This window comes from Lemur catta, chromosome 12 (genome assembly GCF_020740605.2).
Source record: "Lemur catta isolate mLemCat1 chromosome 12, mLemCat1.pri, whole genome shotgun sequence".
NCBI lineage: Eukaryota > Metazoa > Chordata > Mammalia > Primates > Lemuridae > Lemur > Lemur catta.
Genome location: NC_059139.1, coordinates 32692276 through 32707188, shown reverse-complemented (window position 1 = coordinate 32707188; position 14913 = coordinate 32692276). Strand labels below are relative to the sequence as shown.

At 35.1% G+C, this 14913-nt stretch overlaps 1 protein-coding gene across 2 annotated transcripts in view; it reads left to right on the top strand.

Moving 5' to 3' along the window:
- The window catches only part of ARL15 (ADP ribosylation factor like GTPase 15), a 391618-nt gene that overhangs the window by 212495 nt on the left and 164210 nt on the right, over positions 1–14913 (top strand). Inside the window, exon 5 of one of the 2 annotated variants that reach the window (XM_045566386.1) lies at positions 13255–13587. The exons of the other annotated variant lie outside the window; for it this stretch is intronic. Coding sequence (XP_045422342.1) covers positions 13255–13329 — 75 coding nt within the window. The 3' untranslated portion in view covers positions 13330–13587. Of the gene's footprint in view, positions 1–13254; positions 13588–14913 lie in introns of those variants that run through there. 2 annotated transcript variants of the gene reach the window in all.

The following is a 14913-nucleotide window of genomic DNA, read 5'->3' as shown; positions in this document are numbered from 1 at the left end:
TCAGTTATGCCTTTCAGCCATAAAACAACTGCATTATGACAAATGACATCAATTTTAGTGCAAGGAGCCTAATCTCAGCCCTAAGTGGGCTGTCTTGTTATAACCTCCTGCGGTTGTGTTGCACATGTCTTGCTACAGTGGTGTTTGCAAAAGTGTACGCATTTCATTCACAAGAAGGTGCCATGGCAGGCTTAGTTTTATTCCTTAGCATTTCAAGGATTTTATAATTACCTTCCTTCTTTTCTTAATTTTTTCCTGCTTCCTTCCCTCTTTGCTTCTCTCCCTTTCTTCCTTCATTTCCTTTCTTCCTTCCTTCTTTCTTTCTTGTGAAATATATCAAAAGTATAAAATGTATGGAAAATATATATGTAATTGAAAGAGTAGTATTAAAACAAATGCCAGTTTCTACTCTACCCGTATTAAGAAATAGAACACCACCAGTGCCTTATTAATCTTCTCTACATCCCCCTACATCCCCACCCAGAACTGGCCAGTCTCGAATTTTATGTTGCCTGTTTTCTTGCTTTTTATACTTCTACCACCTATGTATACATCTCCAAATAATATGTGTAATAGCTGACCTATGTCTTGAATTTTATATAAATTGCAGAACATACTAAATGTATTTTTCTATGATTTTCTATTTTTCTGTTTATGATTATCTTTTTCAAATGCATCTATGTTCATCTCTGAGGCAGTGGGTCATTCATCGTCATTGCTATGTATTCTATCATGTTGAATATATGATCTATTCATTCTACTGTTGATGGATATTTGGGTTGTTTCCATTGTTTGGTTGTTACAAACACTGCTGTTATAAACATTTCTGAACAAATCATATGTATAACTACAACCATGTCTCAATGGTATATAACTAAGAATGGAAAGAGTTATGGGGTACATGCACATACAACCTTATGAGGTACTACCACGAAGTTTTCCAGAGTATATAAGAGTTCCCATTTGTCCATATCCTTGTTAGTATATGGTATTATCTAGCTTTTTAAATTTTGCCAATCTTTGTGCATAATGTGACATTTTCTAACGGATTGTTGCTATAAAAATATAAGAAATTTACATTTATATGTTGATTTTTGTAGCCAGAAAACTTGCTAGACTTTTAATCCTTATGATTTATTTGTATATTCTATAATTTTTCAGCATATCTTAATTTCATCAGCTGATGAAAGTTTCTTCCTTTTCATGTCTTATTTCTATTATTTTTTCTTGTCTTCCTACATTGACTACTATCTCCAGGATGATTTTGAATAGGTTTGGTGGCACCAAGTGTTTCTGACTCTCTCTGGCTTGTAAAAGGAGTGATTTGAACATTTTCCCTTTAAGTGTGATGTTTACTGCAGGATATTTACTAATTTATTAGATGAATGCTTTTAATCTGGTAACAGATGAAGGACTTTTAAATAAAAGATATCCTTTACTATTATGAGGTGAATTTTATTATGAATGAATGAGGAAATTTATCAAATGCTTTTCCCATAATTATAGAGAAGATTTGTGATTTTTTTCTTAGTAACCTATTACTGTGGTAAATTACCTAAATTTATTATCTAATATTTAATCACCCTTGTATAGTGTTAAATGTGATGGTTACAAAAGAAATGTCTGAAATCTTTTTACCCTTAATTAACTTACAGTCTAATTGGAGAGACAAAACATGATTAAAGAAAAGTTAATAGATGCCACAAGGGTAGATTGTAATTATTTTCTACATTAATGGGGCTTTGAGTTTAGTTGGCAAAACTGTTATGGACTACAGTGGGCTGAGCCAGCTTCCTGGAGGGGGTGCTGGAGCTGAAGCTAGGAGAATAACTGCTTATGTTTGTATACCACTTTAAACAGTATTACTTTGCTTTACCAAATTACCTCTTTTTGAGATTCTAACACTGATTTCAAGTAATCAGTCATACGGGGTCACACTCAATGTGAGAGCTGGTCTTCAGTAAGATTTATTGCACTTTATCTGATAAAACCACCTTTAGGATCTACTCTGTTACCAGCAAATATTTTGCTGTAGCCTAGTTTATAGGTCATTAGGCCCATCCTGAATTTGCTGCTACAAAATTAGCTTCAAAAGTATTTGGACTTTTTATTTTCCTTAATAAACCATTTGATTCTCAAGGCTGACCAGAAAAGAGGGCTATTGAATAATTTAATTCAGCAAGCATTCAAAGAATACCTAAAATATGAAAAGGACTCTGCTAAGCTCCCATGTAAATAACTAATCATACCTACCCTCGGGAAGCTTCCTGTCTATTCACAGCTCATGCTTCAGTGGGGCTGTGCTGTACACTGTTGTCCATGGACATGAATGGATTAAAATTCTCCTTCCTTTTGGCATTGGGAATGGTTGTTTCCTTGGTGGTTTCATCAGGCTTATTCTATTAATATCTCTGAAAAAGCTGAGCAAATCATTTTCATGCTAGGCAATGGGGCAAGGATGGGAAGAGGCTTATTTTCAATGGCCAAATAGCTTATTTTTTGTAATTTTGTTTTTAAAGTACTATGTGTACATATATCTTTGTTCTGTTGTGTTTGATTCAGTACAGAAGTTTTTCTTTTAATCCTGTATTTCACATTTTCTGCCATTTTCGTCACATATACCTTACGCAAGTTTTGACAATCCCATCTGACCATGTCAGTCAACACAATTTCCTTGACATTCTTTATACCTTAATTTATTCATATCATTTTCCTGACAATTCCCCAATTATAGAATTAGTAGTTTTCTTTTCTTGCTATTTTTGTGTTTTGCCCTATTACCTGTATTGCTTCTTTATCGCCTTCACACATACTTTCTAGAGACAGCCATGTTAGTTGGCATTGTATCCTGCTACTTTAACAGGAAAATTCTAGTGGATGGTGCCAGGATGCATGATATTTCTGTGGCTGTAAAATCAGCCAATATACAAAACACATTGTCACAATTATGCTTATTAATATTTCAAGCCATTTAGTTTTATTTCTGTTGTCTGTAGATGTATGTGGTAGCAGTGTTTCTGGCTTCTTCCATTGTGGCCTTCGTGAAAGTGGTAAGTGCCAATGGAAACGAGTCACATGTTTATGGTTTAGCAGACCGGAATATTTGTGGTAAAGGCAGTTGTGGCCTAGTACCTCTGTCATTCCTTGTAGCTGTCCAAACCAGAGGTGCTACTTCCTGAAAGTGGGGAATTCAAAGAATCCAACCATAACATGCTTTTGGTTTTTGCTATTAAGAAGATCTGGGACTACAAATTGCTAAAGTAGCATAATATCATGACTTAGTTTAGAAACCAGAAGATGTACCCCAAAATCTCAGCAGTACCATCTACAGGTTATATGACTCTGAGTTCTTAAACACCTTCCTTCTGCCTGCCCAACTGTAAAATGGAAGTAATCTATTAATCCAGCCTTGAATGTAGTTTTTAAAAAAATCATTAAAACCATGAAAATTATTTGGCTATAAAATATATGTTTACTTTGCATATATAAATTTCTCATCCCTGCCTTATGGCTTCATGTTTCGTCCTACTGTTTTCAAATCATTAAGTCAACTGCCTATAGGAACTTGATTCTAGTTTTTGTGAGAAGTAAACCCAAAGCCCAGAAAAATGAAGGCCAAATTCATTGTACTTATCAGGCTACTTGCCTTATTTTTATTTAACTGATTGTGATTACTTTTGTTCCTAGCATAGTGTATTTTATGACTAATTAGCATAAATATTTCACAGAGTATTTATTAGGATTAATAATAAGTAGAGGAAGGGTTAATATTCTCTTTGTGCCCCCTAACCCCCACCCTATCTGGAGATGTCTTAAAATACACTGCAATCAGAGTCAACAATCACCACTCCAAGAAATCTCTCCAGCTGAAAGCCTGATAAACTTCTCATCTGATAAATGTCCATTTAAGCTACTGCAAAATACGTATACATTAGTTACTTTTGTTTAATAGCCCTTTCATTGCCTGATTGCCTTGAAGGCTTCTTTTAGGTCATGAAATATCTCCCTAAAGTTCCTATGAGCAGGATGAGGCTATTTGCATTTATAGAATTCTAGAACTAATGAGCAGTTAGAGGGGATTTTGAAAAAAGGCTACAGCTTCCAAAGGGATAACCTGGCCAAGTATTCGTTAGATCTGACCCAGATTAGCTGAAGTGCCCAGATGATAAAGCTTATGTGTGGTGCCCCAAGCCACAGGACACTCAGGGGTGAGTATGGTTATTTGTAGTCTGCCTGTCCCAGGATCCATCAGCCCCTTCTCTTTTCTTCAAAGCCATAGTTACCACAACTGGCACCATTCTCCTAGTGAAAAACCTGCCAAAGACAATAGAGGCAGCTGGAATGTTCTGAACACCAAGAACATCTTTATTTTGTATCTAAGGGTACAAGTTAGAAAGTGTTGGCCTAATAAATTCTGCAGTCATTTATATATGAATAGCTGAAGGGAGTTTTAAAATACTTTGCACACAATTGCCAAATGTTTCAAACCAAGGCTAATCAAACTATTTGTGGTCAAGGACCCATTTTTCACCCCAGTCTATCATGAACTGATATTTTTGGTCTCTATGTTCAATGAGATGAGACCGTCACACAGTCACATACTTGGGAATCATAGCCATGTCAAATTGCTACAAAAATTTCTAAAAGCCTTATTCTCAATTTCTGTACTTACCACATCTTGCCCTCAGATCACACTTTGAATAGCATTGGTCTAAACTATAGCAAAGGAGAAGGAAATGAGGTCACCAGGAGTAAATAAAATAAAGGGATAATAGATAAAATAAATGGAATTATAAGACCTGTTAAATGTTGTCAAGTAAAACCGAAGATTGTCCTGTGATGTGTTTTGATCCCAATAGTTTGCTAAGCACTCTGAAGATAACAGGGTTAAAATAGTTTATTCTTTTTTGTTATTGTTATTTCCCTATTCTATAGAGAAAAGACATGGTAACAGTGTCATTTCAGCTCACCCAAAGCAAATGAATTCAGCCTTGCCCAAAGTATAGTATCCAAGATATGTTTGTTCTATAATTTCAGTGAAGTGCTTTCTCAAATTTTATGGTTGTTTTTATTAAAATATTTGTATATATACACTCAGACATTAGCCAAAGCAATAATATCCAAACCATAAAATAGCCTCACTAAGGATTCGTAAATATGACCTCTCCCGCCCAATCATTTTCATATCATGTTTGTCCCTTTAGTAGCTTCCAAGATGATGTTTTCAACTCCCATTACACCGTAAGAATTTACTTGGATGAATGAAATCAGTTGCAGTCCTTTTTGCCAGAACATGGTGCCACACCCTTGGCAGGTAGGCAATGTTGTCTTCATATGTTTGCAGAATTACTGAGCATTAGCACTTTGTCCTCCAGAGAGTACCCAGCCCTACCGCTCAGCTTGCAGTGCACTAATACCACAGACAGATTTAGCTCTGGAGTGGAATTGGCAATATGAAGGCTGCCCACGACTTTGTGCATGCGAGGGAGCACAAAAGCAGTGGCAGTTTACAGCCTCTCCTGGGGAGGGGTGGAAGGGCAGTGTTGAGGTGGAAGGGTAGACAGAGTGATTGTTCTTCCTGTTGTACGTTTTCCCTTAAAAACAAATAAGAATAAATTGAGATAGACCATTTTAAGTTACAGCCTCTGGATCTTTTTTGAAGAAAGTCAACACCACTGTAGTGGCCCCAAAACTATCTTACTCCTCCACCCCTCTGAGAGTCTCCAGATCTCTAAGATTAGATGAGCCCAAGAATAGTCTTACCCCACCCAGCCACTCTATCAGCAACCATATGTGGACTGAGAATCTGCTCCCATTCTGAAGCGTACGGTGTCCTGAAAGGCCTTTTAGACCCCTTGAGGGTTTGGTCACACAGGCTGAAAGTACCAAGACCACTCACTAAGGCAATGGTACGAGAGCATTCCAAGGGCCTGCCATGCCCCTGCCTCTGCCCTTCATTCCTAGCCTGGCTAATTTCCAGTGGTCCTCCTGGAAGACTTCCTGATTTCCTCTGGGATGAGACTCCTCCTGAACACGAGGCAACTCAGCCCCGTGGTTCCCACAGCAAGCTGGCGTGGGATAAACACTGGCAACGTGGGGATGACTACCCCCCGTAGATCACTCAGGCATCTTGTCTGTATGATTAATTCCCCCAGCCGTCTCCCTACTTTATTTACGTGTAGTGCGTATACAATAAATCCTTGTTGAATAATGAACAATTATTCTGAATGAGAAACTTTTTCTGAAGTATTATCACCCTTTGAAACAGAAAAACTCCCTGATTAAATAGTACTCAAAAATTATTAATATTAGATATTGTGCAGGACTCACAGTTCTACATGATTATAGTTATATATTACTATAGGAAGTTTCTGTGCTGAAAGGTTGACAGCTTAGAGAACCAGTGTTTACTATATACCTATTATTAATAAAGACAGATGCAATACTGATAATATAATTAATGCATTCCTAAAAGAATCTAAGTAAGGAGAAAATGGAATTTTTTCTTTTGATTTTAGATATAATCAGAGATATTTTCTCATGGAAAAACTTTTGACCTGAAACAACAATATGTATTACATTTAAATATATTCAGATTCCTTTCATTGTAAGTATCCAGCCAAAGCACGTTTAATTCTTGCACAACCGGTCCTGCAATAAGTTAGTCAAATGAACCTTCAATCCCCATAGCATAGAATATTCAGGAAAAGCATTTAAAAATTAAAGTGTACCATTGAATGGATTCCAATTGCATTAAGAGTTCTCCCTAGTTCCATGAGCCTCAATTGTTTAAATAGCCACAGTGGCACTATGTATTTGCCACACACTCGACAGAATACATGAGCTTTTCTCTTTCCTTTTTTTTTTTTTTTAATTGGAAGGCATTGCTCATGAAATACAATTCTTTGATTTGCTGTCTTGACAGTAGAAAGACAGCATGGTTATTTCTTCCTTGATAAATTAAGCTCCATTGTCAAATATAATTACTGAAAAAAAATGCATTGTGTGAAATCTCAACTTCTAGACATAGCACATGTGCTTGCACATTCTCCTTTATGTTTCCCTCAGATATTTTCACTGTAAAATATGAAGATATATAGGCCTCCATCAGAGTTTTCATCAGATGGAGTGGTTGCCAAGCACTCTTTGAGTTCTTTCTTTCTCAAGTTTAAGATGCTTGTGCTACAATTCCATCCTACTGATTATTCCCTGGCACATTAGTAGAGCACCCATAGAAGGAGTTATTTCAAACTAATAGACTGAATACTTTTAACTTCTTTTTGTTTAGTTTAAAAATTTCAAACTAAGGCTAAGTGGACATCACACAAAAACCAATAACTAGACACAAGAAAAGTTTATATAACATATACATACTTTCATGAATGACATAGAATATATATTCTTGACTTATGCTATGGACTGAATTGTGCCCCCCCCAAATTCATATGTTGAAGCCCTAACCCCCAATATGACTATATTTGGAGATAGGGCTTTTAGGAGATAATTAAGACTAAATGAATTCGTAAGAGTGAGATCCTAATCCAGTAGGATTGTAGGCCTTATAAGAAGAGGGGGAGAGAGCAAGAGCTTTCTCTTTTCCCCATGTGAGGACACAGCAAGAGGGTAGGTATCTCATACCAGGAAGAGAGACCTCAACAGAAATTCACCATTTGACACCCTGATCTTGGACTTCCTTAGAAAACTTAAGACAACTTACAGACTTGAAATTTTAAAAGCTTTCAGTTTCTCGTCTTCTTCTGGATAAATGAAAAGAGAATTGTTCCATCCTCATTCCCCTATTGTGACATTTAAAGGACATGGGAGTATTATAACACTCAGCTGAATTTGCCCTGATGAACAAATTTCTCAGGATATTTTTCACTCCTTGTTTGATATTTATATTCTATGAATTATGAACCATGTTGAATGTGAATATTTATTAGAAATTAATATTCAAATACTTGGTTTTAACATGTTTCCATGATTATTTCCAATGAAGTTAAGAAAATAAAACTTTAGGCTGGTCATGGTGGCTCACGGCTATAATCCTAGTACTCTGGGAGTTCAAGGTGGGAGGATCATTTGAGGTCAGGAGTTTGAGACCAGCCTGAGCAAAACTGAGACCCTGTCTCTACTAAAAATAGAAAAAATTAGCTGAGCATTGTGGTACATGCCTATAGACCCAGCTACTTGGGAAGCTGAGGCAGGAAGATCACTTGAGCCCAGGAGTTTGAGGTTGCAGTGAGCCATGATGATGCCGCTGTACTCCAGCCCAGGTGACAGAGTAAGACCCTGTCTCAAAAAAAAAAATCTCTATTTAAAAATAAAAAGACAGGTCATTCAAAATGAGTTTCAGAAAGTGTTAATATTATGTAGGTTTGCAAGTGAAAAGAACAATTTTCAGGCAATGGAATTTTGCATTAGCACTTAATATTGGGACCTATTTGCTTGTTGCTTGGTTCTCTTTTAAGATCCATGGTTATAGCCAATTTTCTTTCAGTTCTTTATTCTGTGGTTATTGGGTTGGGTAGTTTTGGTTCTGTTCAACAATGGATGCTTTGAGTAATGGACTTCAATGCATAATTATCCAGTGAAATCATAGCAAAGGGATGAGATGACAAAAAGCCAACTTATTTCCAGGAACTAAAAATAATGCTGTAATATAGGCATTAATACATGCATGAATATTCTAGCATCTGACTTTACTCCAATCATTTTATATTTATATAAATCATAATTTAAAATTATAAATTTTTAAAATACTGCTTGCTATTCATCTGTATCATTTACTTTTAAAGAATAAATTTGATATTTTAATGAAATGCATAAACTACTGAGTTCTTTTGCTTTAAATAAGGTATTGGTAGTACTTTGTTTAAAAATCATTTTCCCTCTTTGAAACTTTAATTAAGAGATACTATACTAAAACAAGTATGGTGTTTACAATAGCACTCAATCATAATAAAATTTTAAAAGGTTAAGCTGATTTTCATGCTGTCAAGATTTATTAGGATAGTGAATTAGCTGATATATGACCATTTTTATTTATGACATAATATTTGCATTTTTAAAAATGTTTTGGTGATTGGAAATGATGCTTATTCTATTTGTTTTGCCTAAGAATTGTTCAGTCAATCTTAATTAGTTAAAATACTCATTTTAGCTATTAGTGTTAGGGAGATCAGCAATTTTGGAGGAAACATCTGTGTTATACATCTTCTAAAGTAGGGATGAAGTGAGGGTTGAATATTAACCATTGGGCCAATGCTTTTAAAACTAATTTGTAGAGTACTCATATGCTTTCTTATATACATGTAAATAGAACTTTAAAACTCATTCCTGAAGAAGAGTTACTGAGCTTCAGTTGTGTATCATTCAGTTATGTGAAGGTTATTGTGGATATTCATGTTGTTTCTTTACTCATTGGTATAAATTACATATAATGAGTACAGTCATTTCTACCTCCTGACTTGTTGTGTATTCTACACTTTGCTGTTATTCAGACCAGGCTGTGGAGTAAGCACAATATATATCCTAAGCAAATCTATTCTGAGGATTTTGAGTTGATTGTAGCACACTGATGCTTAGGAGGAAATTCAGTTCAGTAATAAGAAAAACTCAGCAATTTGGGCATCAGGAATAAGTCAGTGTGCTTGCTTTGTTTTTATTAACCTTAAGAGAGGGTACTACAAATAATAGACAAAATTAAATTAAAAGACTCTTATGAAGGCAGTTCCTTTAAATACTGGAAATGCTATTGTTTGAAAGAAACAATTAGTTTAGGATTTACTTAGATTTATTGTAATCAAATTAGCATAACTCAAGAAAGACATTGTCAATCATGCATTTTTTCCATAATGCTTTATTAATTATAATTTTTGAAAGGAATGGTTTCTCGGGTCCCAGAATCCACCAAAGTGTTCACAAATACATTGTAAAATATTCCTTGAAATATAGTTAAAAAACATATTAGAGCCCCCCTCTACCTGCCTATCCTTTCCCTGAGGTAAAAATCTCACATCTTTGCCAAATAACAGACAGCTCACCTAGATTAAAGTTTATAATTTAAAATAGAATATTGGATAAAGAGACTGAAGTGATTACTCATTATCAAGGCTGGCTGTTTTCTCAGTGGTTTTTTTTTTTTTACAAACTCCAGACTTCATTTATGCATGTTAATTAAGTAATGAAACCCCACAGGAACATTTAGCATAAATGCTTGAACATTTTTCCCGTTAGAATAGTGAGCATCAGTTTTCCCCATGTAATGGCTGACATAGAACACTAATTCCTTCAGATCTTTTCAACACTTGTTTGGGAGGTGGATTGCTTCCATTTGAATTCTTTAAATTTATAGCTCAGTGTCTGAGTTCATTTTTCTGGGGGATATTTTCATAGATTCTGTAGCCTTCACTCCAGTCTCTTCAGTAATTAATCTCTGAGAAGTTTAATGAACTGTCTAACGTGGTGATTTTCTGTGTGGGCCTGGTAAGATGCTTTTTAAGTTGCTTCTCTGGAGCCATGTTTTCTGTGTTATTTTCATGATAATCCTAGCACATTCATTTTCTTTCTTTGATTAGCAGACATCTTGAAACATCCAGTTTGAGAAAGTATCATCCCTCATCCTTTTGCATTCCATCCAAAAGAAGGTCAGAGTTTGGAGAACTCAAATAAATGAATGACAGTGTGTTAACAGGCATAAGAAAAGTTTATCAGTACTCTTAATTTCTCCTTGTTAAGTTTTCATTTATGATGATGAAGCATAACTAAATATCTTTGGAGTTACTTGAAATATCCCCCATAGCATAGAATATATTATCATAAGGGAAGTTAATAAGGATTTACCACTCCTTCAGCAGCTGCTGAGAGGAAGGATCTGCTTAAGACAGATTATGTGGCACCTGAAGTGATCCAGGGGTTGGCCTCTTGATGAGCACAGGAAGCTTTTTAGGAGTCGTAGTAGTTTCTGCTTCCATAGGTGTTTTGAACATAGCCTGGGGGATTTAAAAAAAGACCACCCTACATCGGACCCAATTAACACTATGAATTTTATTAGTTCATTTAGTTTCATCTTTTAAGTGTTGCATATGTACCTCCAGGATCTATTCGAACTTACTACCTTTGCAACAAAAGATATCTGCTAAAAATGTTTTGGCCTTGGGAAGATGATTTTTACAAGATTCTTATTTTCATTGTGATTTAATTCCATTGTGAGGATCATCTTCTCAAAGATAGTTTGTATGTGTTCTTTGTCACTGTTTCAAAGAGTTTATTGCAAAGGCTTTAATTTTAACACATATGATACACATCAATAATTTTTCAGTACATTACCTGCTATACTACCTTGATTTTTTAGTTTGCAATCGAATATCTTCCAGGCACTGCACTAGGTACGCACTTAATCCTCATACCAACCCTGTGGTGGGTGTGTATATATGTGTTATTTACACAAGTACATACATATGTATTCAGATACACACTTTATTATGGATATATATCAGATAGTATAATGTATTAAAAGATAAACTGCAGAGTCAGTGTACAATCAAGGTCTGTCTCATTCCATATCTCATCCTCTTACCTAGTCTATACTCTTTGTTTTGCCACATTTTATGTAGTACTTATTAAACTTACAATTTAAATACAAGATTAAATAATTATGATTTTAAAGCCCCACATGAACTTGAAAAGTGAATATATGTTATTAACCCAAAGACTGCTTTGTTCTAACTTCTGTTTTGTTTTTTTTGTTTTTCTTGGCTCTCTTGTGAATAAAATTTTAAATGACTATTATAGAAAAATTAAGAAAAATATCTCCCAGCTTTGTTACCTGGTGGGGGGAAAAGAAAAATGATATTAGCTAAAACCTCATATAATTCCATCTGAAGAAGCTTAACATCTACCTGAGGGAAAGCATGTCAGTTTTCTCAATCTACCTAGTCAGCCTAGTGACAATTACAGAATCCTAGAGTTGGAAGAATCCCTTATATTTACTCTCCCTAACTTTTCAAAGATCAGGAACATTGATTTAACCATTGAAATTATAAATTCTCTTAATAGCTTCTTTGCGTCAGGAGTCTTAACTCATTTAAAGTAACATGGTAGTATGGTAGCCTAAGACTCTTTTTTTCCCCTGTACTCAGTGCTAAAGAATCATTCTATCAGGACTGCTTTGGATTTTTCTGCTTGCTAGATCTTGGAGTCCTCTGGTACTTAACAGTTCCATGATACCAGATCCACTTATTTTATATTTCTAAAGTTTTTGTGTACTGTGGGGACATAAAACCCCTCAGGGTATGGAGAATAAGAGACTAAAGAACATGAATAGTATGTGAAAATTGCTGCCATTGAGGCCTTAGAAAGTAAAATATGGGCAAATGGACTCATTTAATTTCAAATTCTTTTCACTTTTTTACCTTCTTATACATACACTTTATTTGAGCATTTTTGTACCAGGTATAATTTAAAAATTAAGCTGTATAATCAAATAGAGAAGATCAACATTATGAAGGAAATAAATATATTTTACTCTCTACCTCTAATACTATTAAATTAAAATCTCTTTGTATTGATAAATGGTAGAAACCAACAACTCTGAAAACATGTGCCTTTTTTTAACAACATAGCAAATTGTGTTTTATCCATCCAGTCAGGGAAAGACATTTAAATTCACAGTAGAGTTCAGTATACATCAAACTCTACAACAGGAAAGCAGATACAAATAAAAAGTTAACAAAATATATTTTTGTATTTGGATCCGTATCTCCTTTATTCCTTTCCCTTCTTCCCAGTTGTTTATAAACTTCCTCTTGGATTTACAACATTTTATTGGCAATCTGTGGTTTATGAATTTTGTTAGTCCCAGTCTGTCACTTTAAGGAGGAGAAAAGGAATAATAATGATCACAGCCAATATTTTTGAAATTCCCTAAGCGTTAGGCACTTAGTTCTCACAACCATCTTGTGAGGTAGGTGCCTCACAATCATCCTTATTCTACAGACGAGGCTAAGGTTGTGAGCAGTAGACCTTGTGTTTGAAGACTAATCTGTGTAATTTAGAGGTATAGGATTTTTTTCCCCCTTACCATTTGAAAATGTTATTATCTAGATCTATTATGTAGTACAGATGCTAACCAACAGTAAAATGGCCAAATTAGTGAGCTAGAAGAGAGGCTGACACAGAGTTGCAAATATTCAGTTTATCACTCTATGAATAAAATTGTTCCACTCTGGGTTTTCTCTGCTGCCAGCACAGATGAGACTGGAAGGCAACACCTGGAATGATGGGGCCCCACCCAGTCCTCATGATATATCTTGGCATTCCTACTGAAGTTGTTAAGAAGCCTGGAATGTTAGAAAAACTCGCAAGCAGCATAATAGTCAAGATGAGTTTTGTGCTTACAGGTACTGCTACATTGCCACCTGGCTGATACTCACACATCCAATTGTAAAGTTTCTTGTTACTGCTAGTTTGAGCCACCTTCGTGTCTCTTGGCTTTCCTTTTAATCAAGGGGACTAGATGTAGGAAAACATTTCTTTGGGGTTTAAATGATGTCAGTAATTGGCAATAGAATAAAGGAAACTTAATCTGAGATGATCACAGAGACATTGGTCTTTTCCTTTTATAAGTAGACACCATCAGACTATTTCCATTTGCTTCACCCAGAGTGTTACATTGTTTACTGCTCCACGTAGGGGCCAGCCATATTTTTATATGAAAGCATTTTGCAACCAACTTCTAAAGTAAAATGTTAACAGTCTTCCTTGAGATCTGTATGTCACTACATCCCACAACATATGAGTTTGTTTCAGACTTTGAGTCCTCTTGTATATGTGGTGAGAAGTTCAAAATTACCCCTTATTTATACAGCCTTTGGCAGTTTGGGCAATGTGTTTTGTCACCTGTTTGCTGTCTTATGAAGAGCTGGAAAGTTTATGAAGAAATAGAAAATATGACTTTGAGCCCTTGACATTTTAAAATAAATGTACATATTGTTAGTGACAGATTGCTAAACTTGGCTTTAGACACTTAGCTATGTTTCTTGCCAAAAGTAATCCAGATGTGCATAATTTATCCGGCTGCCATATGTGCACTGACATGTCTTTCTGTAATCAACTGTCTGTTCAGTATGGTTACAGTTAAATGTTCTTTTTTATCAACAATCTTTTGAAATATCACTGACTTGATAACTTATTTTAAATGTAACAACTTCTCAAAAAGTAATGTACATCAGTTTGGCTTTAAACCTGAGTGACCAGACATGTTGAATGTCTAGAAAAGACATTGACAATACAAATTACCAGAGGCCATATGCATTTCAAGGAGGAAAATCTAGGATACCAACTTCAATGTAATTCCATTTTGATGAGTGTCTTAGGGGTATAGAATGGAAGGTATATGTACCCAAGTAAATATTGTTGAAAAAACAGCAAAGTAAAGTTTCTAACCAAGTAATTTGTTTTAGAAAGGAACTGGGAAAAGGGAATCTTGATACAGATGAAATAAATATATAGAAAGAGGACATTTCATTTTTTTCACTAACTCAATATCTTCTGTGCTATGTATAGGTCATGTTTGTGACTTTCACATGGTAAGTTATGGCACTGTGCTGATTGCCAAGCCCTATCTTTTTGTTGAAGAAAGACATGTTTTTCCTAGACAAATTTTAGAGAACATAAATATAATAAGAAATATTACTTCTCTTTTGCCATTTTTAAGATTGCTGTTTAAATAACTTAAAGAAGTTTAGATCACATGATGATAGCATTTCTTAATGATTGTACTGTCCCTAACAGATAGTTACCTTGACACTATGTCCTTGTTTTTTATACTCGGTGACACTGAGCCACCATCAAGTCTAGACAGGGATGTTGCCAACCATGTGTGTCCTTGTTTGTGTTTATCCACAGCTG